The sequence below is a fragment of the Macaca thibetana genome, chromosome 8, assembly GCF_024542745.1.
Source record: "Macaca thibetana thibetana isolate TM-01 chromosome 8, ASM2454274v1, whole genome shotgun sequence".
Lineage (NCBI taxonomy): Eukaryota > Metazoa > Chordata > Mammalia > Primates > Cercopithecidae > Macaca > Macaca thibetana.
In genome coordinates this window covers 39,583,314-39,611,299 of record NC_065585.1, presented here as the reverse complement: position 1 = coordinate 39,611,299, position 27,986 = coordinate 39,583,314, and the positions used below count along the sequence as shown (strand labels likewise).

Genomic DNA, 27,986 nt, shown 5'->3' with positions numbered 1-27,986 from the left:
TTACACTGTTGGTGGGATTGTAAACTAGTTCAACCATTGTGGAAAACAGTGTGGCGATTCCTCAAGGATCTAGAACTAGAAGTACGATTTGACTCAGCCATCCCATTACTGGGTATATACCCAAAGGATTATAAATCTTGCTGCTGTAAAGACACATGCACACGTATGTTTATTGTAGCACTATTCACGATAGCAAAGACTTGGAATCAACCCAAATGTCCATCAGTGACAGACTGGATTATGAAAATGTGGCACATATACACCGTGGAATACTATGCAGCCATAAAAAAGGATAAATTTATGTCCTTTGTAGGGACATGGATGTAGCTGGAAACCATCATTCTCAGCAAACTATCACAAGAACAGAAAAAGAAACACCACATGTTCTCACTCATAGGTGGGAATTGAACAATGAGATCACTTGGACACAGGAAGGGGAACATCACACACCAGGGCCTATTGTGGGGAGGGGACAGTGGGGAGGGTTGGCATTAGGAAATATACCTAATGTAAATGACGAGTTAATGGGTACAGCACATCAACATGGCACATGTATACATATGTAACAAACCTGCACGTTGTGCATATGTACCCTAGTACTTAAAGTATAATAAAAAAATTAAAAATAAAAAAAAGCTAGTGAGACCACATAGATAAATAACTCAACATAATGTCTGCTATATTATAAGTACTTAGTAAGTGTTGTAAGATTTATCTTCATTATTTTATAATTGAGAAGAATCGAGGAAGGAAATGGAAAAAAATGTAATGACAGCCAGTAAGATTGATAAACATTTTCCATTGTTTTAAATATGGTTGTGCAAGTATTTTTTTTTTCACTAATGCATAAGTGCATTCCTTAGTTCCTCCTTTCTGGAACTCTATAATATCAGGATAATGTCAGTGGAGCAGTTAATCCTGGTTATCTAGAAATGGAATGGGTGACCCACCTTTGATGTTGACCTTCACAGCCTCATTCCTCTGCCTGGGTTAGCTGTAAAGTAGGAAGTACCAGTGTGGGGTTACTGTGGGCTGAATGTCTCCATTACCTGTGGGGGTAGAATCAGCTCTGGGAGCTCTGTTCCTGTTTCCTTTTGGATTCAGTATGATCTTTTATGCCTCCCTTTTTCTTCACCTGGAATGAAAGTGGTTCCAGCTGAAGGCTAGTATTAGATTGGCTAATTGCGATTATCAAGCAAATCTACGTGTTGAATGAGACTAGTTTTTATCCATATGTTTTATATCCTTCTTTATTTATTAACAATTACAAAACACTAAAATAGGCCAGGTGTGGTGGCTCACACTTGTAATCCCAGCACTTTGAAAGGCTGAGGCAGGTGGATCACCTGAAGTCGGGAATTCAAGACCAGCCTGATCAACATGGAGAAACACTATCTCTACTAAAAATACAAAATTAGCCGGGCGTGGTGATGCTTGCCTGTAATCCCAGCTACTCAGGAGGCTGAAGCAGGAGAATCACTTGAACCTGGGAGGCAGAGGTTGCTGTGAGCCGAGATCGCGCCATTACACTCCAGCCTGGGGAACAAGAGCAAAGCTCTGTCTCAAAAAAGAAAAAAAGCACTAAGGTAAAACTTATAACGTGTATTGAATTCTTACTATGTGCTAGACATAATACTGAGTCTTTTATCTATATGGTCTCATGTTCATGACAAACTTAGGAGGATCAGTTAGGAAATTAAATTGATTCCATGGCAGGTAGCAACCAGTCGAAGGATTCAGAGTGAATATAAACTAGTAGTGCTCAAGACGGTTAGCAAAGTTTTTTCTAATATGGTCTGAAGTATTGAATCCCAGGAGTATATAATTCCCACTTTTAATGATTTATGAAATCAATGTTAAGAATCTATAAAATTTAATAATATCTCATATATTTTCTCCTTATCTACATGTGCAATTCTTTTTCAGAATAAAAGTATCACAGTTTCTCTTTTTTGGGGGAGGGGGTCAGATTCATCATATCAGAAAATACAAAAAATTAGGACATTCATGTATTTGGTGGAGGAGAAAATATTATAGATTATTATTATAAATTTAAAGTAAAGTGCTCAAGCCTGTGTTCTTTGCAATGGCAAGTCATTATTTTGACTCTAAGAATTGTTCGTAATAATTTCCATATTGCTACACCTATTCTACTTTAACTCTACTCTTGCTATACATATTCTACTTTAACTCTATCCTGGATAACTGATGTTTAAGACGAATAATATAAATAAATCAGAGGCCCGGCATGGTGGCTCACACCTGTAATCCCAGCACTTTGGGAGGCCAAGGAGGGTGGATCAACTGAGGTCAGGAGTTTGAGACCAGCCTGGCTAACATGGTGAAACCCTGTCTCTATGAAAAATATGAAAATAGCCAAGCATGGTGGTGGGCGCCTGTAATCCCAGATACTCAGGAGACTGAGACAGGAGACTCGTTTGAACCTGGGAGGCAGAGGTTGCAGTGGGCTGAGATCACACCACTGCACTCCAGCCTGGGTGACGAGAGTGAAACTCCATCTCAAAAAAAAAAAAAAAAAATAGAAATCAGAGTGGGTTTAAAGAATGCTATGCTTTAAATTTGTGGTTTTACTTAAGTCGGTGGATGTACAGAGGAAATCAGATGTAAGTGATTTATTAAAATATTTTGGTAAGTCATCTTTACATTTATGCCTATCTTCTTTAGAAACAAAAAGATGTTTTGACAGATATCCATAATTTCAAACAATTTCTATCTTCTGATATTATTTATTAAAGTGTTTGGTGTTTGTAAGCAACATCTACCATTTGCATGGTGGAGTTTTACAAATATCTTTTAGATTTAATAACTTTTTGGCCATGTAAGTATTCTGATATATAGTCATGAAACAAAAATGATTTTAACAATTTGAAGTTTTTTGTTTGTTTTTAAAGAGAAGCAGTTGACTTCTTGCATCATGTAGCTAATTTGTATAATTGTGGTGGTTTCTGGGGGTCTGATTCTGCTTTCAGGCATCACAGCATAACTTGTGAATGTATTCATTCAGAACTTCACCAAGTAGGTCATAGGAATAAGTGATGAAAAGAAACTCTTTGAGTGTTAGGCACTGTATGCTGAGAGGACATGATAAATGTACTCACCTCTCTGACCTTTAGTGCTGGAGGCGATAACTTTCAGGATCCGTATACGAATTTCAGGAGTTCGTGTGAAATTATCACAAAAGAGCAAAGTAAGTTTTTCTAATAAGAAAAATATTTTATAAGAGTAGTATAAGTTGAAAGCAATTTAAAAGTCATTTTCCAATAATTTTTAGAATATTTTGTCCAAAATTAACATATTTACAATATTGAACAACAGAAACTCTTACCATCGGTTATGCTTTCGTGGTCTTAAAACTGTTTTTTTAACAACAAATTCTAGCCATTTGTTTCATCCAATTTGGCAGTGATTTTATCTCAAGGCAATGTTCTCTCATTCATTAAGCCTCTGCCTTACAAACAATTTTATTTTAACATAACAAATGTGTTAAAATGCTTAACATTCTATTTGTTCAATTTTTTGAAGACATTCTTTCTGATTTCTTAAAGGAAAGAGATGCTGTATGTTGCTTTAGTCCTTTGCCAGTCCTCCCTCTGAGATGCCATTCCTGATTTCCCCAGGTTGCCTTAGGAGATTTTTTTCCTTACTGGTAAAATTTTATCTTATACCTTCAGCAAACACTTGTTATGTTGAGTCATGATTATCTCACCACTATTAGAATAAGTCACATAAGGAAAAAGTCCACATTAGATTCATTTTACATCTTCAGTATTCAGCACTGTGACTGGTATTGTAAGTGTTTAACAAATAATTTTGAATAAGTAAATATGTATTTAAGTAAAGTTCAGCTGGATATGATTTTATGAACAAAATAGTTCTGGGAATAATACTGCCTTCAGAAGTCTGATACATGGTGGGCTATTGTAGATCCGTTGATCACACCCCAAATAAGCATATGTAAGGATTCTCTGTTAGGACCACTCCACAGCAAGAAACTACGCTCATGAGTGATAATATCAGCCTGCCTGCCTTCCTTTCCTCCTCCTTTACTTCTTCAAAATCTGCCATCTCTATACTCCATATTCATGTTGGAAAGGGAAAGATCCAAGGAAAGTGAGAGAAAGGAGAGGAGAAGACAGAGAAGAATAATAACATATATATGGAACACATTTATAGTTAATTTACTGGGCATGCTGAATGTGTGATATAGACATATTTTACAACTTGAAGACAGTGAGGGCATGAGATTTTCTAGTTTGCAATAGCTACGTACAATTTTGCATCAGGTCATTTCTGGAGAAAATGCTATCAATGTAAATGAAAAGATGGGGAATGGTTTTGGTGTCCTTTACACTTGGTATTCTTGGGAAGCAAAGCTCACAAATCTTCCCTCCCTCCCTCCCTCCCTCCCTTCCTTCCTTCTTCCTTCCTTCCTCTATCTCTTTCTTCTTTTTTTTTCTTTAATTGAGACTGGGGCTCACTCTGTTTTCCAGACTGAAGGGCAGTGGCACAGTCACCGTTCACTGTAGCCTCCAACTCCTGGGCTTAAGCAATCCCCCAGTCTCAACTTCCTGAGTAGCAGGGACCACAGGCACAAGCCACCACGTCTGGCTAATTTTTTGTATTATTATTATTATTATTATTATTTTGTAGAGATACAGTCTTGCTATGTGACCATGCTGGTCTCAAACTCCTGGGCTCACACAATTCTCCTGCCTTGGCCTCCCAAAGTGCTGGGATTATAGACATGAGCCATTGCACCCAGCCTAAATGTATCATATTTTATGCTAGTAATGGCATAATATAATGTCAGTTAGTGCTTATTCTTCAGAGAAAATATTTAGTTATTAAATATACTAAAATACAACATTAAAAGTCTGATTATAACATGGAGAGAGGGGACTCCATTGTCTTAAATCAATGAATCTTATAGCTTTCTTCTTTCTGAAATTTTTGGGACAGAAATGTAAAATGTTTTCTGAACTCCGACACTCACATCGTAAGCTTGCCACCCTGAGCCCTGTGATGCTTACACAGTGTTTTGTTTGTTTAATCTTTCCTACCACCTTACCTCCTTCAAAACTCACCCTGTGGCCCCGTCCTTCAGGCACTCACATTCTGCTTTCCAAATTGACTGGCAGCTAATCTTATAAATGAATCCACTCTAATGGATGCTGATATGATACTGGGTTTGAGGTCAATCCTTCCACCTAGTTAAGTTGTTACATTTTTTTGAAAGAGGCAGTCTGATAAAATATGAAAGGGTCAGAAAACCAGAATTGGAGTCCTGGTATCACTACTAATTTTGTAACTTAAATCAGTCATTTTAGCTTTGAGCCCTAGCCCAATCAATATGATGAAAAAAATTATACCTACTCTTTTTACTTTCTATAGCCCTACCAGGTACAAAGCATTGTAGAGATATCTAGAAAGTTGCATGTAGGGAGACAGAAAATACATACAAATCACTCTTATAAGGAAGAAAGTGATGAAATGTATTAGAGTTAAAAATCACATACTTTGGGAATTCAACAGGAGCAATCACCTCTGAACTTCTGACAAAGGAGAGGCTGTGTGAATTAGGGAAGTGTTCACTGGAGAATGGCAGATAGTCTTCAAAGGATAGCTGGGTTGAAACAAAACACTCATGATGGGTACTTCAAGAAATACACCACACAGCTGAAGCCTTCAGAACACAGCAAGACTGAGTATGTACTGCACTCAAAACACAGAGTGTCAACGAGTCTGCTTTTCTTCTCATCAGTTATGTGTAACGTAAGAATATATGCAACTGTGAAGAAATGCGATTGTTAGTCAAACACTCCGGAATGACCAGGAAATGGCTGCAGCGTTCTTCAGCTTTAGAAATGATACTTTTGGAATTATTTTCTGAAATCAATAATATTTTCAACAATGTAAGTTCAAACTGTAGAAATAAGCAACTTTGTGCCAAATTATAGCCATAAGTTAGATCTCTCTACCGACTAAGGCATTTTCAAACTAAATAAATGCATAGTATGTTTATTGAAGATGCCACCTGTAAGAGAATTTAGTGCATGACACAGTTAACACTTTAATGTTTAGTACTGCATAGGACTTATTCTCCTAAATTTTGGGATCCACATCACAGTTTCATAACATATTTAGATATTATATGAGGTGCGCTGGCAGTAGTATTAGCCATGAACTCAAGTATCCTAGGGTCTATATTCATTGTTTATATGTTACATTTTTATTTCTTTATGGTTCTGTTTTCCACTCTATTTTTTAACAAACTCTTTTTAAAGACACATGATACTTGTTATACTTGTTCTCTGAATAAAAATTTAAAAATCTGTAATGGAATTCTACTTCAGACCAGTCTTCTGAACATTTCTATTAGTTCTAGAGACTACCTCACAGTGTACTATTAGCTCCCTGGGTTAGACTGAAAGCTTTCAAAGTAATGCTTTTATTTTTCCCTTGTCATTTATTCATCTGTCAAATCATTCTGCCATTCTTTGGTTTTATAATATTGTTACCTAAAAAATCACCTCTTCAGTCCCAACTGGAGCCTCCTGAAGATCTTTACTTCCAGGCAAAACTCATTCTAATCACAACTGAAGTCTAACAATATTTACCTGTCAAAGCTTATCAGTATATTTCCTTTCATCTCCAACTATACCATCTAATCATGTTACAATACATGACCATATCTTGGTTTGTTATAGATATCAAGCTAATACAGGATCTAGCACATCTACAAACAAACAAGTATATGTGATTGTTAAATATCAGCAATAACTTGTGATAAGTTCTCTTATAAGTGAATTATCTTCTTCTAAATTAATGACTGCAGCCTATGAAAAGCAGGCAGTTTTAACAGACTGTATGTTGACTAAATAAATAAATAAATGACGTTGATTGACTAAATTTAGAGCCATAAATATCAATGAGTTCTATTGATGTTCTATACTGTATTCTTTAAAAATTATTTCTTCCTATCTTGTCATCAGACAAGATCAATAGTTGATTTTTATCCTGTTTCTTCTTTGGAGTTTTTCCTCCTGGAGAAAAACACACCTTCTCTGGCCTGTACTCTTCGTGGACTGACCTTTCTGTGGCCCTCCTGCTGGTAGACTGACTTTTAGCTGCTGCACATCCTACTGCTGTTTCCTGTGCCTGCTAGCCAAGTCCTCTTCCAAGATGATTCCCCCCTAACCGGAGCTCCCAAAACATAACCTCCCTCTGTTTCTTCACATTTGGATCAGGAAGTGGTATCAGGTCAGCTGTGACACGGAATGTTGTTTAGAAGGTCAGGGAGGGTTTCTGGCAGCAAAGAAGCACACTGTGCCAGGTTTCTTGAGCGAAAGAGTGGTGACCTGCTCCCTCCCACTCAACTTCCAGCAGCTGAAAAGCCTCCAATGACCACAGCTACACCTTCTAATGACTTTTCCGAACATTTCCAAGAGCTAGTCACAGTTCAGATGAATATTTTCAGACACCTGGGATGAGCTGTTTCTTTGTTCATATAAATAGACTATAGAGCAAAAGGCAAAATACGGCAATTTCTTTCTCCCAACCTTGAACACGGCCTCTGAATATAAAGCTTATTTTGTATGCAACGATATAAGTGAAGGTTTTCTAGTATTTCATGGTGGTTTTTTCAGGGTTTTAAATTTATTTTTATTTTTTACTTTTTCTTATTATTTTACTTTAAGTTCTAGGGTACATGTGCACAACGTGCAGGTTTGTTACATATGTATACATGTGCCATGTTGGTGTGCTGTACCCATTAACTCGTCATTTACATTAGGTATATCTCCTAATGCTATCCCTACCCCCTTCCCCCACCCCCTGGCAGGCCCCAGTGTGTGATGTTCCCCACCCTGTGTCCATGTGTTCTTATTATTCAATTCCCACCTATGAGTGAGAACATGCAGTGTTTGGTTTTCTGTCCTTACGATAGTTTGCTCAGAATGATGGTTTCCAGCTTCATCCATGTCCCTATAAAGGACATGAACTCATCCTTTTTTATGGCTGCATAGTATTCCATGGTGTATATGTGCCACATTTTCTTAATCCAGTCTATCATTGATGGACATTTGGGTCGGTTCCAAGTCTTTGCTGTTGTGAATAGTGCCACAATAAACATACGTGTGCATGTGTCTTTATGGCAGCATGATTTATAATCCTTTGGGTATATGCCCAGTAATGGGATGGCCAGGTCAAATGGTATTTCTAGTTCTAGATCCTTGAGGAATCGCCACACTGTTTTCCACAATGGTTGAACTGGTTTACAGTCCCACCACCAGTGTAAAAGTGTTCCTATTTCTCCACATCCTCTCCAGCACCTGTTGTTTTCTGACTTTTTAATGATCGCCATTCTAACTGGTGTGAGATGGTATCTCATTGTGGTTTTGATTTCCATTTCTCTAATGGTCAGTGATGATGAGCATTTTTTCATGTGTCTGTTGGCTGCATAAATGTCTTCTTTTGAGAAGTGTCTATTAATATCCTTCACCCACTTTTTGATGGGGTTGTTTGATTTTTTTTTTTTTTTTTGTAAATTTATTTGAGTTTTTTGTAGATTCTGGATATTAGCCCTTTGTCAGATGGGTAGATTGTAAAAATCTTCTCCCATTCTGTAGGTTGCCTGTTCACTCTGATGGTAGTTTCTTTTGCTGTGCAGAAGCTCTTTAGTTTAATTAGATCCCATTTATCAATTTTGGCTTTTGTTGCCATTGCTTTTGATGTTTTAGACATGAAGTCCTTGCCCATGCCTATGTCCTGAATGGTGTTGCCTAGATTTTCTTCTAGGGTTTTTATGGTTTTAGGTCTAACATTTAAGTCTCTAATCCATCTTGAATTGATTTTTGTATAAGGTGTAAGGAAAGGATCCAGTTTCAGCTTTCTACATATGGCTAGCCAGTTTTCCCAGCACCATTTATTGAATAAGGAATCCTTTCCCCATTTCTTGTTTTTGTCAGGTTTGTCAAAGATCAGATGGTTGTAGATGTGTGGTATTATTTCCAAGGGCTCTATTCTGTTCAATTTGTCTATATCTCTGTTTTGGTACCAGTACCATGCTGTTTTGGTTACTGTAGACTTGTAGTATAATTTGAAGTCAGGTAGTGTGATGCCTCCAGCTTTGTTCTTTTGGCTTAGGATTGTCTTGGCAATGCAGGCTCTTTTTTGGTTCCATATGAACTTTAAAGTAGTTTTTTCCAATTCTGTGAAGAAACTCATTGGTAGCTTGATGGGGATGGCATTCAGTATAAAAATTACCTTGGGCAGTATGGCCATTTTCACAATATTGATTCTTCCTATCCTTGAGCATGGAATGTTATTCCATTGTTTGTGTCCTCTTTTATTTCCCTCAGCAGTGGTTTGTAGTTCTCCTTGAAGAGGTCCTTTCCATCCTTTGTAAGTTGGATTCCTAGGTATTTTATTCTCTTTGAAGCAATCATGAATGGGAGTTCACTCATGATTTGGCTCTCTGTCTGTTATTGGTATATAGGAATGCTTGTGATTTTTGCACATCGATTTTGTATCCTGAGACTTTGCTGAAGTTGCTTATCAGCTTAAGGAGATTTTGGGCTGTGACGATGGGGTTTTCTAAATATACAATCATGTCATCTGCGAACAGGGGCAATTTGACTTCCTCTTTTGCTAATTGAATACCTTTTATTTCTTTCTCTTGCCTGATGGCCCTGGCGAGAACTTCCAACACCATGTTGAACAGGAGTGGTGAGAGAGGGCATCCCTGTCTTGTGCTACTTTTCAAAGGGAATGCTTCCAGTTTTTGCCCATTCAGTATGATATAGGCTGTGGGTTTGTCATGAATAGCTCTTATTATTTTGAGATATGTCCCATCAATACCTAGTTTATTGAGAGTTTTTAGCCTGAAGGGCTGTTGAATTTTGTCAAAGGCCTTTTCTGCATCTATTGAAATAATCATGTGGTTTTTGTCTTTGGTTCTGTTTATATGTTGGATTACATTTATTGATTTGCTATGTTGAACCAGCCTTGCATCCCAGGGATGAAGCCAAAATGGATCTGACTCTGTCACCCAGGCTGGAGTGCAGTGACACACCTGTAGTCCTTGACCTCCCAGGGCTCAAGCAATCCTCCCTCTTTAGCCTCCTGAGTAGTTGGGACTACTGGCTCATGCCCCCAACCTGGCTAATTTTTCTATTTTTTTTGTAAAGACAGGGTTTTGCCATGTTGCCGGGGCTAGTCTCGGACTCCTGAGCTCAAGCAATCCACCCTCCTTGGCCTCCCAAATTGCTGGGATTACAGACGTGAGCCATCGTACCCGGCCCATGGTGTTGTTTTTAAAAACGCTTAGAATTTTCTGTTTCATTACCAATAATATTACTACCTACCCACATATTTCATCTCCTCTATTTCTCTATAATGAAAATGACAATTGGAAAGTTTCAGTGGGCCTTAAGATAGAAAGAATAACCTGTCTCAGAATGAATCCTTAAGACCAACCAGAATAATAAGGTAAAAAGTTCCTGAGTTTGTAATATATGTCAATGTTTGGTAGCATACAAATGTAAATTTGCTTCTTATATGATGCTGTGCACATTGATTTCTATGACTTTTTAGGAACTATAGCCAAAGAGAGCATTTTGCATTTTTGAGAAATACAGTAATTTTACTGTAGGTTTTAGACCATTCCAGTGTGTTGTGTTAGAGTTTTTAGGTACTGAATTCGTTGCATGAAAAGGGAATGTTTCTATTTTGCCACCACCATTATGTTATCTTTTCCAGTGCAATTACAAGCTAATTCAGTGCTCTTTGTGTTGGACTAATAGCTTCTGATTCGCTGCTGTCACCCAGTACCTCCTCATGCTCTTTCAATACCATCTGCAGTGCCCCCAGCACTTACCTAGGGTGAGCATTTTTCTCTAAGGAGAGACTCATCTTTGGCAAATCATTAATGGAACATCAAAAAGATCCCATCTGTTAGAGTTACATATGGCTAAGATCAGAATTATCAAATATCTCATTTTTTCTTTATTCCCTTTTTCTTTTTTTCCTTTCTTATCCACACAATAAATGTAGTTGTCAGCAGGATAAGTTCATGCGCCGGATAAGGTCACAATTTCATTTAGTGACAACTTCCAACAGTAGGAACTTACAAGGTTCGATTTATTAAAGAGTCAGAAGGGATAAGATCACTGCATGGCCAGCCTGATTTATCAGGGTTTGACTGGAGTACTTGAATAGGGAACATCGTATTTCAAGTTTATGTACAAAACTGTAGTTTAGTATGTGTTGTGACTGTATGACTCAAACATGGAGAAGGAAAATTAGAAAAAGTATCTCTATAAGGCAATTTGTAGTCACCAACCAAGAACAATCATTTCCTGAGCCAAACCATACTTAGAAATGGATCAATATAGCATAATATAAATGGTGCTATTTGTCTCAAAATGCAGATGAAACGTGGTTATTAACGCCTGAGGAAGCACACAGTGGCAAGACTGCAGTTTGGCTGTGAAGATAATCAGCAGTGAAATGATCTAACCCTCTTATGTGTGTAGCAGGCAGCTGTCAAATGGTTAAACCATAAAATAGCAAGAGCTCTGCCATACTTCAGCCACCTTGGCTGACTTTGAAAATGTTTGGAGATTTTTAGAATCTTTGAGTGCTTTTTGAACTCAGCATGACTTCGGGGCTGTCCATGTTTGATACCATGATGTATAATGTCTTCCAACCATGAAGAAAATATAAATATGGGTTCTGACACTATAGCCTTCTGCTATAGTATGGTCTGATAAATATTATGAGCTAATTCATGTGATCTGCTTTAAAATTTGGTTATATATTTAAAACCAAGTTCAAACCTACCAGAATTGTACTTTCAGCTAATGCAATATGATCTTCTGTCGTCTCATTTACTTGCAACTATGTCCTATGAAATCTGAGCCTTGAGTTAAGGGATGTTCTGTAAATACCTTATATGTTTATATCATCAACTTAATGCTGAATTCAGGTGAAGCATGATTGCTGATAACTATTCTAAAAAACTCACATCTGTCTGTTCCCCTTTGGTGTGCTACTATGTTCATATCCTTTGCTTTCTAAAGAGGCATCAAAAAGACCATATTAAAAAAATACAATGTCTTGATAGCACTTTCAAAGAAAAAGTATTTGAGGGCATCTCTGGTGATTTTAAGTATTTCTCTCCACCAGTGAATTTCTTTTATTTAGGCCAAAAAGTGGGTTGATATTTTTAAAAAGCTGTGGGATGTTTGGTAGTGATTTCTGACTTAGGGCCTTTTTTTTTAAGTGAATCTATCATAAGTCTTTGAGGAATCACAGACTTTTAAAAGTATGCATTATCAAGAAGATAAGAGAAACAGCCCTGAGCACTAACAATATTATCTTTTACCAAAATTGATTAGTCCATCCTATATGTCTCAAATATTTTCTGTGAACTTACCCAGCATGTTAAAAAATCAGGCTTCTTTTTGAAGAATAGCTGCAAAAATATGAACTGGGCAGAGAAGAACATTTTTTATTTTTTCATCCCGCTCCATATTCTACAGATGAGGTAATGTATGTGAACGTATTACATAGAAGGTTGAACAAGTGAAATGGATGCTTATTGTAATACAAAGAGCAGATACATATTAAGACAACTCTCTTTTGTCTCCAAAAATCAACTTCAACTATACTGAAGTTGAGATACATTGTATCATCAAAACTTTCATCCCATCAATTGTGTTCCATTTGTATTTTTCAAATATCATCTGTCACAAACTCTATTAATTACCAGGAAATAAAAGAATTTTTAAAGAAATTTGTAGATTAAAATGTTTATGCTTCTGTTGAGGTGAAATACATTATCAAGGAGAAACCTACTAGGGGATAATTTAATGCAAAACTGTGTGATATTGGACTATAAATGCAATGGGAATATTAGAGAAGAAAATTTAGGTTTTCTCTAGAATTCAGAGAAGCTGCATGAAGGAGAATAGCTTTGGGCTTGACCTTGCAACATTAAAAGGGTCTATTAAGGCAGGCAGGAATAGGGTGTGTCTGCCAGATAGCAGGAACCATTCTCAGAAAGTTATGGGGGAGCTAAACTGGAGATGAGGAGGAGTGGATGGGGAAGAAGGCTCTTTTGACTGGAGGGAAGAACACATTTGGGAGAGCAGTAGAACACAAGAGTTAGGCAAATATTGTGGAGCGGTGTGGATGGTATTAAAATTCAGGCAGATATGTTCAGTTTGGGATGGCCAAGAAGTAGCTAGTGAAGGAACTTGCATAAATGGGTAACATGATGAAAGTGGAGTTTTAATAAGTTTATCCTGGCAGAGATTTGGAACCTGAATTGGAGCTGTAGAATCAATTGAGGCTGGTGGGTTGTCTTCATCTGAGTTGATTAAAACCTTAAAAATGCTGATAAGAAGGGTGAATCCAACAGCCAATGGAAAAGAAAATAAGTCAGGATATGAGGAGTGATTTGGATAAAGGTGACAAAGAGGGAATGTGACCACAGGCAGACATCAATGAATGGTTGGATGTGATGATGGAAGTATATAGACATGCTCTTAGAATTCTTCAATTTCTTTTTGGTGAAGTAGTAAATATTTATCAGATACTTTGCATATTGTTAATCCTCACAGCAGCCGTTTTAGAAAGCTATTGCAGTTCCTACTTTGCATGCAGAAACTGAAGTTCAAAGGGTTAGGTAACTTGCTAAGGATCCCATGGCTTATTACAGTTACTCTTCTCTCATTCAATTGTGAACCCATTCCAGCATGTATCCTGGTCTACCATTTTACAAAACTCCTTTCACTCCAAATACCTGTGATCGCCATCTCATCCAAAGGAATCTTTCCAGTTATTCCCTTCCCCTTCCCCTTTTCCTTCCAATTTTCCTTCCAATCTTCCTTCCTTCCTTCCTTCCTTCCTTCCTTCCTTCCTTCCTTCCTTCCTTCCTTCCTTCCTTCCTTCCTTCCTTCCTTCCTTCTTTCCTTCCTCTTTCTTCCTTCAACAGAGTCTTGCTCTGTCACCCAGGCTGGAGTGCAGTGGCACAATCTTGGCTCACTGCAACCTCTGCCTCCCATATTCAAGCAGTTCTTTTGCCTCAGCCTCCCGAGTAGCTGGGATTGCAGACATGCACCACCACGCCCAGCTAATATTTGCAGTTTTAATACAGAGGAGGTTTCACCATGTTGACCAAGCTGGTCTCAAGCTGGTGATCCAATCACCTCAGCCTCCCAAAGTGCTAGTATTACAGGCATGAGCCACCATGCCTGGCCTCCAGTTCTTTTCTTACTTGCATAAATTTTCAGATTCCTTGATTGATTCCCCTCTCCTTCAAATTCTCAATCAACCCCTTGGTGTCTATGGTACTATATCCAATTTCTTTTCTATGTCTCTTGCCAGTTCTCCTAAAGTTTCTATGCCTATTCCTTCATCACTATGCCTTTGAAGGTCTTTAGAATTCTGTCCTAGGTCTTCTTATTTATCATGATATACTCTTTAATCCTATGGCTTGTATTACCATATACAAGGTGTTTTTTTAATTTCTGAATAAATGCCAAGACCTTGCTTCTAGTTAAGACCTTGCGTCTGGGCCCCAGGCCTATACTTGCCTACCTAAAATCACCTATTGCCTTCTTTTTCTTTTTTTTGAGACGGAGTCTTGCTCTGTCCCCCAGGCTGGAGTGCAGTGGCGCTATCTCAGCTCACTGCAAGCTCCGCCTCCTGGGTTCATGCCATTCTCCTGCCTCAGCCTCCCAAGTAGCTGGGACTTCAGGTTTCACCATGTTAGCCAGGATGGTCTCAATCTCCTGACCTTGTGATCCGCCCGTCTCGGCTTCCCGAAGTGTTGGGATTACAGGCGTGAGCCACCGCACCTGGTCACCTATTGCCTTCTTTATAGCTACTTCAATATCAACATTACCAAACTATAACTCATTATTTTACTCTTAATTCTTGTTTTTCTTTCTGTGTTCTTCTATCTTAACAGGAACATGGCCGTTGGCCCATGTACCTAAGTGAGATACTTGCGTAACATTCTAGGATTCTCTCTGCCCTAAGTCCTAAAATCTAAACAATCACTAAGTTCTATGACTTTTACTTCCCAAGCCATATGGATTTTATTTCATGGAATTCATCCAGGTTCAGGCTTGTTTTGTTTGTTGCTTTATTCTTTGGCCTAACACACTGTCTGATACTTAGTAGATACCCAATAAATGTTTATAGAATAAATGAATAAACAAATGAATGAGGCATAAAGGAAAAAATAAACAAATCAAATAAGAATTGGAGCTTTTCCATCTTATTTCAGAATATCTAATCTTTTCAAGTCAAACATCTATCCTTGGATAAAATGGTTTGAGGACCTAAGTCTCTGGCCCACCAGCCCAGTGCCCTTCTAATTCTCATAATATATTGTATCTAGGGAAGGAAAATTGCTATCATGGACTGTCAGTGTTGAAAAACACCTTAGCGAGTTGTGAGTGAGTGCAAACCACTCTTTTAACAATGACAAACCAAAGACTCAGAAAAGATATAACTTATTTGAGGCCATTCAGCTGGTTATTGAACAGAATAAGTATAAAAATTAATCTTCTTACTTTTAGTGCAGTAATCTTTTCTTTATTTCATGAAACCTATTAATTTTTGGAAAAAATAAAATATCGTACTCTTAAGCAATATGTAAGTTAAATATAACTTCTCTTTATACAGTGTTTTATTTCTTTTGCTATCATTAAGCTATGTAACCTTGGTAGAATATACATGCTAATTATTTGCACTATGCTTGTAGTTTTTAGAAATGCTATTGTGAATAAATGTTTTTATTTAACTATTTCAGCATCAGAAAGGTTTTTTCTAAATCCTGAAATGACTTGTTGGCAAGCAAGAAAGGAGATGGGGGTATTCTTGCTTGTCTAGTAAAGTTGAAAAGATTGACTTGATAATTTGAGCAGTTACTGGACTTTCTGTTGTAGCCATCTTTTAAGAGCTTGTAAAAGTATTTTTGGTCTGCTTAAAATTTTAATGGATAATCAAAGACACTTCAGAAACTTTGGAGACATTTGGATATCACTTTATGATCTGCCCCAAGTTTGTAGTTCTTAATCCATTAAAAGACAGAGCTGCTTGTAAATCCACAGGTATAGATAAGGAGTCACTGTTTGACTGAGTCTGAACCCTTTTCAAATGAAATATGTCAGTGGCAGAAAGAGAGGATGAATTACTTTTTTAAAGGATTTTCAAAGATTCTCATGATTCCTCTGGTATCACTTAAATGTGACATGACTGGTTTTTTAGTGTGTAAAAAGAAGCAAATTATTTGGGTATATTTTTATGTAGAAAAGAAGATTTTTTAACTTGTATTTAGCTGAGAGATTGAAATGTATTTTATTTTAAATGGTAAATTGTAAATAAACTGTTTTAAATGTAAATACGTATGGTTGAAAATAATACTGAGAACCCCTAGCCGATAGAAATTAAACAGTTTATTTTCAAATAAGAAAATTATCCTAAATATTTCAATAAAGAATGTGAATATGCATATATTAAGTCGTGTTGTCCCACTGGTTCCTCTCTGACATCAGAGTAGATTGTTATCTTTGTGCTCTGTCTCTGAGGGTGTTTCTATAAAGGGTCTCTGATTCCAATACATTAATCAAAAAGATTGCACAAAGATGAAAAACATTTTCAGAGGAAAATCTCATACATGGATTTGTTATTCCGTATACAGAAAACAAATTATTGTCTTTCCATAGTTTCTGAACACTGAGTAAGCATCAGGATCTAGTACTTAGGCATTAATGTGTTATTTCCTATACGTATTCTATCTATATCTTTCAGACGTTCGGATTTATTGAATCTTTCTGGACTCATTTTCCTCACTGCTGATCATCATTAGCTATTGATATACCAGAATTTCAAACGTTGGAGAATGTTTGTTTGTCTGAATGTAATGTGTTCTTCCATTTTCAGTGTATTTTTCAAGTGGTAAAGAAAGAGAGTGTGAGAAGAAAGGCGAATGGAAGTGTTGTCCTTGAATTTAAATTTTTGACTGGGAACATGAAATTTTTATGAACATTGCATCTTTATTGCTCAGATATAGATAAATTTAAATTTTACCATGGACACAATTTAACCATTACCGAAATATTTTAGCTGATTGTAGTTTATATACTTTAGTTTTGGTTTTCAGGATAAGCAATAATGAAAACATGAAAAATAATGTCTGGTATTTAACCTATTAAAAGGAGGTGACACTAAATAGAGAAGTAAAGAAGAGATAGAATTGAACTCAGGCTGACAGTGTTTCTTTTAAAAAAAACCTCAAGATTGAATCTGTGTATTTAAAGATAGCTACTAACTTGAAGAGAAGCTAAAGCCAGATTAAGGCAACAATTTCATATGTTACCTGTCATGACATATAGCATTTAGAAAATGTAATTACTAGGCCAGGTGCGGTGGCTCACGCCTGTAATTCCAGCACTTTGGGAAGCCGAGGAGGGTGGATCACCTGAGGTCAGGAGTTCGAGACCAACCTGACCAACATGATGAAACTCCATCTCTACTAAAAATGTGAAATTAGCCGGACCTGGTGGTGCTTGCCTGTAATCTCAGCTACCTGGCAGGCTGAGGCAGGAGCATCTCTTGAACATGAAAGGCAACCTGGGCAACAGGAGCGAAACTCTGTCTCACAAAAAAAAAAAAAAGAAAGAAAAAGAAAATATAAGTACTGAATATATTCTCTTCTATTTTTCTCAGCTTTCTATTCTATATGGATTTTCATTGACATTAAAATTGATGCAAAAGTAATGGTGGTTTTTGCCATAGTTTTGCACCAACATAATATTTCTTCCTATTTCATTCCTTCCCATTCTCATGTCTGCTGTTGATCAGGCTGAAAAGAAATAACATTAATAAACAACAAATTTAGGTTACTGAGATAAAATCTTTAAAATATAAACATTTCAGTATGGTGATATGGCATGGTAATACTCTTTGGGGAATAAATATCCTAGATTTAATTATTTCAAAGAGAGGCTACAAGTCCTGATTGTGATTTTTTTTTTCTACCTATCTTAAACAACATTTAACCTAATTGGCCTTTTTTTTTTTTTTTTGACATATTGAGGCCTTCTTTTATTTGTTTGTATATTACTCCATTCGTTTATTTCTTAAGCAAGCATTTAATGAATTCCTACTTTATGCAAGTGTGTATACTGTCTTTACTTCCTATTTCCCTTTATAGATTCCAAAATATTACTCTGGAGTAAATGAAAGGAAGAAGACCTTCCAAAACCGCTTATTTCTAAAGTGTTTTTGTTCAAACTCTTTTGGTACAATAGAATTCTATTCAGTATACCAAATACAGAAAAACAAGTAAAAACTTCATCTAAACATTTTTTATTTGAAAAACATGCCTTGCTATATATTGTACACATAGCCATGTTACCTATTGAAACTGGTAGTAATTTCAGAAGATTACCAAGTACTTAAAAAACTCTCCAGATATTGTTGTTCGAGAGTCTTGAATAAATACAAGAATTTTAATGCAAAATGATTGTCCTACTGTTTCTTGTCTGTTTTGTCATTAGATCAGTGCTTTCTAAGGGAGTGTTATTGTTTCTGGTTCTAAAAGACTTAACTAAAAAAAATTGACTTCAGTAGATGATGTGTGTGAAAAGGTGAAAGGAAGAAATTGAACTAAATTTGAATACAATTATAAGGACAACTTTTATTTTCCTCTTAGGATAAGATGAGTTGTTTTCCAGACAAGCGTAATTAATTCTCTTTATATGAATCCTGAGAATATCATGTGTGTAAAGCAAACACACAAAAAGAGGAGGTGGCTGCTGTTAAAGTACAAGTGGAAGTATTCTGAACACTTCTGTTTCATTGTCTGCAGGAGAGCTGGAGGTGTTTCAGAAAGATGGGGAACGAAAAATTCAGAGTCGACAGCAACTTCCGGTGGGAACAACCTGGGGGCCGTTTCCTGGGAAGATGGACTTGAATAATAATTCTTTGGTATGTGGATATTCTGAGATGTTTAATATTTTGTCATCAATGGTTAATATTTTGTCATAGCTCAGAAATTATCTCTGCTTGCTTTCCAATGAAATCACTAAAAATAACCATTTGTTTTTTCTTTTTCATGGACGGCAAAACTTGGATACTTTTCAAGTGGTTTGTGTCTGACAGTAATATATACAGAATTTATACAGAAACAGGTTACTCATATTAAATTGTGGCTAGTAAGGTAATATATAAGGTTATTGCTTTATCTGCTTAGCCAGACTAAGACTGTTCACATTTAATAATATATAAAATTGCCTTTATTTTTCAGATGACACAAATTGTCATCCATTACAGGTTTACCTGAAGAACAAGAAATAAACAACTATGTTTTTCCTTGGTAATACTATGTTTGTACCTTTAAAAGCAGGGATGAATGATCGGCATTATAACTTTTGTTGTTCAGTGTTTTTGTAAAAGTTCTGAGAACAGAAAGTCTATCTCTTGGTGTGATTATGTGGATTATTGATTAATTAGATGTTTTAAAAGTAATGGAGACCGGGCACAGTGGCTCACGCCTGTAATCCCAGCACTTTGGGAGGCTGAGACGGGTGGGTCACTTGAGATCAGGAGTTCGAGACCAGCTTGGCCAAACCTGGCAAAACCCCATCTTTACTAAAAATACACACAAAAAAATTAGCCAGACGTGGTAGCAGGTGCCTGTAGTCCCAGCTACTCAGGAGGCTGAGGCAGGAGAATCGCTTGAACCCAGAAGGCAGAGTCTGCAGTGATCTGAGATAATGCCATTGCATTCCAGCCTGGGTGACAGAGCGAGACTCCGTCTCAAAATAATAAATAAATACATAAATGTAATGGAAAGGTAGGTAGTTTGGTTACATTTAAACTTTATTTCTTAATTGGATATATTAGTTTGCTATTCCTGCCTCAGCAACTCACCACAAACTTTGTGCCTTAAAACAACATAAACTTACTATCTTGCAGTTATGGAAGTCAGCAATTCAAATTGGGTGTCACTGGGCTAAAAGCAAGGTGTCTACAGGGCTGAGCTCCTTTTCAGATGCTTTATGGGAGGATCTGTTTTCTTCCTTTTCCAGTTTCTGAGAGCTGCCAGTGGCCCTTCCCTCATAGCCCCCCTTCCATCTTCAAAGCCACCAGCGTCTGATGGAGTCTTTCTCACGTCCACATTCCATCTCTGACTCTTCTGCTTCCCTCTTACACATTTAAGGACACTTAGGATTACACTGTCCACCTGGGTCATCTAAGCTAATTTCTCTTTATTAAGGTCAGCTGATTAACACTCTCCATTCTATTTGCTTCCTTAATTTCTCTTTGCCATGCAAAGGAATGTTCACAAGTTCTAGAGGTCAGGATGTAAACATCTTTGCAAGGAGCTATTCTGCCTACCACATGGCATAAAAGAAAAACAACAGCTGAAAACCTCTCTTATAATAAGTGATAATACAGGCGATGAAATTTGGGAAGAAAAATGTTTAATATTCCTTAGAGAATCCAGACATTTTATAAGTATTTATTCCACTGAAAGTCCTTCTCTCTAAATGCCATTTATGTAGGAAGAGTCTTATGACTTTTAAAGGACTCTATCTATGCTAAGGGGATGTAAAAACTCCCAGACTGGTTTTGACAGATGTACTGGGTTCAACAACATTACATTCCTTTTTTGATTTATTGCATGAAGGAAATCCCTTCTTCAAATAATTACATGAAAGAAATTGATACGTGTGGATCTCTGTTTATTCAGTGCCATGTGGATGTGACAGAGGTTGTTGGTTCAACTAAAAGTAATGATTAGAATAAATAGGAAATATTTGTGTTACCAAACTTTTAAAGAGTGCATGAGATCTCAGGGGTACATTTATTACTTCATAAATTTATGTATTTATCCATAAAAGGATGAAATAGGGGTTTTCACATGTATTTAAGGACCAAACTGACTTTATAGTCCAGACCAAATGTTTAATAATCTGGGCAATTTGTTCTAGGTGGACCCGTGCAGCTACTTCAAAAGAGATTTGTGATATAGCCACAAAATGCAGGCCTCAGTTGGTTGAGTTGTATTAACAGATTGTTCTATTGATTCCTTTCAGAGAGCAGTATTAACTATGTCCATGTCTCAAGCTAATGAATGTTAAGAAAGGCAAGGGAAGGATCGCCTAAACATCAAAGGTTGAATTAAATGCTATTCTGAACTTATTTTATCTGGGAGTTTCTATTTGTCTTCTAGCATTGCTTACTAAACGTCGTAAACTATATCATATTTATCTTATTTATCACAGTGTATCAGATACCAATGCAACCTTTAATCATGTGAATGATATTTCTTCAAAAGTGTACCTACACTGTATCAGCTATAGTTGATGTGCGAGATGAACATTTTTCAGTTTACTATATTAAAAGAATATATTTACTACATGCTAATTTTGATTAATCTTGCTATTATTCTCTGTATGTATACAGAATGGTAGTTTTATGACATTTTTACCATATGCTAATTCGTGATGGATGGAAAATAAACCTATCTGAGAAAGTTTGATTTTTCATTGAAATAATTTCTGATTTTTAGACAGTTGATGTCATTTTGCTGTTTTAATAGTTCTGTATCACTGTAAAGCTATTTTATGCCATATTTAATTTTTAAAAAGGAGTTTATATATATGAAATTTTCAGAATTTTTGATACTATTTAAAACGTATGAATACTCTCTAGATTATCAACAATTGGGTAATGGGTGATTATTTAGAAAACAATTTTAATACTTCAGTTTTCTTCTTTTGTCTTAGGGTTTAAATATCAAATTATTTTATTTAGTTAAAATACAGCATTTTTCCTGATTTTAAAATTTAGTTGCCTCACTAAAATATATTTTCAAATGTTTTTCTTTTGAAATAACATCCTCTTCCAAAATTTACTTCTGAATTTATATCATTAAATACTACTAGTATTATTATTCCTACTGCTGTTACTACTGTACATCAAACTGGTTAACATATATGACTGGAAAATGGAAATAGATTAGTTCATTTAATCCTCCAAAAAACCTGTGAATTTGGTTCTATCATAAATCACATTTTACAGATAAGAAAATAAAAATTCTCACTTCTGATTCCAGAGTCTCCTTTTTTAAAGACTCTGCCACATTGCCTTCTCAGTATAACATCTGTAACATGATTTGAGCTGATAAAATTGTTGATGATTTCTTAACATGAATCATAAATTTGTAAAAATCTCTGGGAGGAAATATGCAAAAATTAGAAATATACCTGTTTTTTCCCTTGATGGGCAAAATATTTGTTAGGTAATTAGACAACTTGAGCAGTTAAAAATTAATTGAAAGACTTCTGGAGTTTTGTTACCTCTTCATAATTTGGACAGCACTATAATATGTATTTGATATCATAACTATTCCTTATAATAAAATATAGAGTCTACCCCTTCCCTACCCAACCTTGAATCAAATTTGGATTAGTGCACTCTCTTAAATTGCTTATTCGCCAACTGATGTAATGTTACTCCGCTCAGACTCATGGTGTTGGCTCGGGAGATTCGGCTCACTAATTAATCCAACACAGTAATTAATTGAGTCGCCATGCCAGATGTCAAATCCTTTTTATATCTTTCAAGTCCCCATCTTCAAGTACATTAGCAATATGCCACCTTCTGCAGGAAGGCTTTGCAGACCAGGCATTTAGATGTATATAGAACATTTTTAAAAACACAGAAACACCAAACAAATTGGTTTGACAAAAACTTATTCTTAGAATTATGTAACACACTGAACATAGAAATAGAGTATCTTTTGTCCATACCTTATTATCTTGGTAGATACTTCATGTTTCAAAAGTTTTATAAGAGCAACAGCAGCATAGTAAATACTTTCATTGGGCCAGATACTGGTCAAAGTGCTTTACATGTTTTATAGCATATTTACTTCTTACACAAGTGCAAGAGAAGATAATATTTATCTCCTTGCTTACAGAGGCGTAAACTGCTACTTTGGGAAGTTAAATAACTAGCCTAAGGTCAACTTGGTCTGATTCCATAACCCATGCTCCAGTCTTAGAAATGTTTTCTGTGATATGATAATAATTATGCCTAGCTTACAGGAATTTTGGACTAAATGGGATAGCATATGTGAGTTATCCACAAATTTCAACTACTATTACTAGTCAGTAATCTGTGGAAGTGAACCCATTGAAATCTTTCAACTTTAAAGTGAAAAACACTCTTTAAATTAAACAAGTAACACTATAAACCTTGGTGTTTGGGGATTTTACATGCCTAAATTTGACCGCCAAGGTCTCTGTCTTAGGATTCTCAAGAGAAACAGAACAACAGGATGTGTAGGTATATAGACAGAGATTTACTACAAGGAATTGGCTTGTCCAGTTATGATGGTTGGGAAGTACAAAATCTGCAGTATTCAGTCAGGTGAGAGACCCGGGAGAGCCAGTGGTGCAGATAAAGTTCGATAGCGGTCTTTGGGATATTTCCTCGCCTATAGGGAAGCCAGTCTTTTTGGTCTCTTCAGGCTTTCAGTTGATTGGGTGAGACCCACTCACATTTTGGAGGGCAGTCTTTTTTATCCATAGTTCACTGATTTAAATGTTAATTTCGTTCAGAAACACCCTGTGAGTTGGCAATTAAAATGAACCATCACAGGCTCCAAAGGTCTGCACTACCTTGCAAGTTTCAGTATTTTGAGGTATGACCTTATACTTATGAAAAATTGTTACCAGTGAGGGAGCCCAGCATTCTTTCCAGCATCTCACCTCATATCTCAGAAATAACTTATATTAAATGCTATCATAGTAGCACAAACTTGGTGTTTTTGAAAGTTTTGCAATTTTATTCATTGAAAAAAAAATCAAAGGACTACTGACAAGGAAGAAATTTTAAAAATTACCTTAAGTTCTGATCAATATCTGGTTTGGATGTGGTTTTAGAACGTCTGTATTTATATGTCGTACCTTTGAAGTTTTTCCTCATATTCTCCCAAGGACAAAGATCCTTGTAATAAACGAAATCTCAGCTGTGCTACCATGTGGTAGTACTTAGTAAGTATCAAGCAACAGTGATTACTTGGAAGGTTGGGTGTCTGAAATTTAAATGGCGTTTGCCTTCTCTTGCTTTTAAATATATCAGCTGTTGATAGCTAACTATTCTGATTGGATTCAGTCAACTACTGGAATCATACAACATACATAGTTAATTAAATAGAAAGCCCCAGATTACTTACAACATAGTAGTAAACTCATCGCAACCTGTTAAATTCAACAAATGAAATTTGATAGAGAAATCTCATTTTATTCTGTTCAAGCAGAACAAAACCTTGTATTATTTTCCCACAGGGTATTTGTGATACTGAAATTTTTTAAAAAATAAAATATACATATAAAGGGCACTATAGATATTTTGTTGACCTAATAATGAAATAATGCATGTATTAAATTGCATCTTAAAAGTTTTAAGATAGTCATCTTTCTAGAAGTGTGATTACGGAAAAAACTAGAAGTCCCCGATCTACCTGCTCATAATTAGAATTATTAATTGCCTCCATTTCCTCCTTTGCAGTTTTATCTTTTCCAGTATTCATCTTTGATCTTAATCATTGCTAGTCTTCAAGCTTCATACCGTACCTATCCTGTAGCAAATATATCTCTACCCATGTCTCCAGCATTCACCTCCATAGGCAAAGGCTGCCCAGTGGGCACACCTGTGACTTTTCTACCTGAGCACTTTTTTCCAGCCTTAAGAGCAAACTCCCTGTAAACTGGGAAAACTGCAAGTGCTGGAGATTTCCTATTCCCAAAGATTATCCTCAACCAATGATGGACAGAAGGTTGGTGGACTAACACCTCCGCTTCCCTTCCTTTTGGTTAGGATACAAGATGTGTTCTATATTGTCTATTAGAATTTGGCAGTGGAATTGAGCGCTGATTGCCTTGACAGTGAACATTTTGTGAACCTCTTCCCTTTCTTGCTTGCTTGGCCACAACCTTACTGGGATTTTCTGGGATCAACTTCCCAGTAAACTACTTGTACTGGAATCAGTCTCAGGGTAAGCCTCTGGGGAATCCATACTGAGACAGCCTCTAAGATGTAATAATGAAATAAATTTGAAAGCAATATCCAAATTATTATTGAGATTATAGAGGACATATAATTATTGAACCTTTATTATCCAATTTTGGACCTCTATTACTGGCACATAATTGGTATTCAATAAATACTCTTTAAAATAAAAATCTAATCGAATTGAATTTACTTATCAGGAACATTCTCACTGACTCCACCCATATTCTCCATCTTTCCCATCTCAATGGCATAATTTATAATTTTGCTGAGGCATGACTTTTTGTTCAGCCTCAGATTTCATTGATGTTGACATTGTGAATGGTATCTTCTTTCTTAATATTCATTTTAATCTGGGCTCAGGACTACCATACTTTCCTATTTCTCATATCTCTCTGGGTCTTGGCTCTTTTTAATTTAACTGTGAGTGTTTCCCAAAACACTTCTGGCCTTTCTTCTCTTCTCCCTCTGTTCCCAGTGCCTCGGGGAGCTTATCCACTTGCAAAGCTTCAGCTACTAATTTACAAATGACATTTAAATAAAAAAATCTCTAACCTTGGCTTTTTACCCTTTCTCTAATAGCACATTTCAACTGTTTTGCAAGCCTTTCCCATTTAATTCCTCCAACTACACAGTCACAAAGAGAGTTTATTCCTGTCTCCACAGACAGCCTCTCTTTTCCTGACTTCCAGCTCTCAGTCACCTTTAATCCTAGTCCTCTGCCTCTCCTTTCCTACCTCTGCTGGGAGTCCGTTCTCTCAGTTATCTTGTGTCTTTTCTGCATTTCTACCTCTCCTTCTCACATCTCAAATGCTATTCACACACAGTTACACATACCCTGCCTCTCTCCTTTTGCCTGTAACTACTACCATCTCTTTTTCCTTCTATTCAGAGTCAAACATCTTCCAAGACTCTCCATTTCATGTCCAGAAACCAAGCATCATAACTCCTGCTTTCGTAATGATTGTTCTCCTCTTTCTGTTCCTACTACCACTGCTTTAATCAAAAGCCCCATCACTTCTCTCTTGACTATTACAATGTTCTTCTGTCCTTCCTTGTCATCTTTTTCTTTACTCAGACCACAGTATGTCCTGAAAGCAAAACTACAGTAGTCACTTAACTCCTGTGCTTTAAAATCATTCTAAAGGGCACGAGAATACCCCAAGGTTTTGATAAAGCCTAAAAAAGGCCTTCATGATACTCACCTCCCCAGGTGATGCTCACCTCCCCAAATCTGACCCCTTTTCCACTCTCTTATAGACTTTAGGCATTCTGAACTACCTGCAGTGCCCTGAATGTCCATTTTTCTTCCACATCTGTACATTTGGTCCTGTTGTTTTATCGTCTTGGAAACCCCTATTCCCCCCTCCCCACCTATCTCTCTTCATCTCACTAACTCCAATACTTATTTGAAGACTCTGCTCAAAGTCACTTCCAAAGTAGACCTTCTCTGAAGCCTCCTGTCTGGAATAGATAACCACTCTTGGAGTATTTCCCTGGTGCTCTAGGTTTACTAGGATAAGAGCACTGATCACGTATCTATGAGCTCCTGTTTGCTTGTCTATCTCCCCTGTAGACCATATGCTTATTATCTATTTTTTATCTTTCTATCCTTCCTACTTAGAACAATGTCTAGCTTATACTAAGAGCTCAATGAATAATATTTGAATGAATCAGCACATTAGTTTTTTCCTTTCGCTTTTCTCCATAGCAGGAACAGCTGCACACCCTTCCTTATTCAAGACCCTGCATCCTTCCTGAGGCTTTACGTCCATGTCTGTTTCGTCTGTGATCTTGCTTCATCTGCTCAACTCAGCAGAGCAGTGACCACAGGAAATGCTGTCTTGTACCTGTTTCGTTTGTTTAGAGACTTGCCCTTTTAGTTTAATCTCATGTGAGAGGAAAGTTCAGTAGGACAAGATAACCGTGTCTATTTCTTCAGTTTTTATCTCATAAGGAGATATGCTCATGATGGTTTCTGGAGAAATGTTGACTAATTTCAGTATAAGATTTGCAACCCTTGGGTGCAGCTAGGGAGGATGAGGTGTTGAGCCTAGTGAGGCAATTATGATTTGTTTACAACAGACTCAGTTTTAGATCCCTCACTATGACATGGGTGAAGGCCAAGAAGGTGTTCTACTCTACTGTGCTTTCTGTGAAGTCGCATCCAGCCTCACACGTTCCAGTGACAAACCATCTGGGAAATTCCATCTGTCTCTGCTTGGAAACTGAGGTGGCAGTCGCCCACTGTGAGCAATTTTCTATTAACTTCTTGGATAAGATCAGTCAGATTTATACTGAATTGATGGGAACCGTAAGAGCAAGGTTGTTCCAAGAGAAGACAAATGTACTGATTCCTCTAATTGGGCTTAAGCCAGTTTCATTCACAGACACCCTTAGGTTCTAGTAGTGCAAGGACTTATAACCTTTTTAATTGTACCCTGTTCCTCTTGGGAAAACGTTGGTGAAATTCATTATTGATGGATGTTGTAGATTGTCCCTTAGGGAGGGCAAGATCCTGGCTTCTCTTGTACTCTCTCTGCTATGTGGAGAATTAATGGAAATGGAGTAGACAGGAAAGCTGCTCAAAGAAGACTTGAAGGCAAGAAATTTAATGCAGCAGAGCCTTGGAAAGTGATGTGTTGGTTTGGTTTCTAGAATTAGAGTAGGGTTTTTTTGTTGTTGTTTTTGTTTTATTTATTTATTTATTATTATTATTATTTTGGTGGAGGGGATTACTCAGAGAAAGAGGAGAAAGAGAGAAGTTTGTGTGGAGGCCTCAGTAATCAAAGGCCTCCTATTGAATGTGAGTCAGAAAGGAAGAAACCAAACACCAAAGAATTATTTCACAATTGAAA

General features: G+C 36.7%; 1 protein-coding gene across 5 annotated transcripts in view; it reads left to right on the top strand.

The window, feature by feature from the left end:
- ZFPM2 (zinc finger protein, FOG family member 2) overlaps positions 1-27,986 on the top strand; it is a 503,464-nt gene that overhangs the window by 233,266 nt on the left and 242,212 nt on the right. For all 5 annotated transcript variants that reach the window (XM_050802222.1, XM_050802221.1, XM_050802224.1 and 2 more), the window contains one exon: positions 18,911-19,029. In XM_050802222.1, the coding sequence (XP_050658179.1) occupies positions 18,911-19,029 (119 nt within the window). The remainder of the gene's footprint in view (positions 1-18,910; positions 19,030-27,986) is intronic.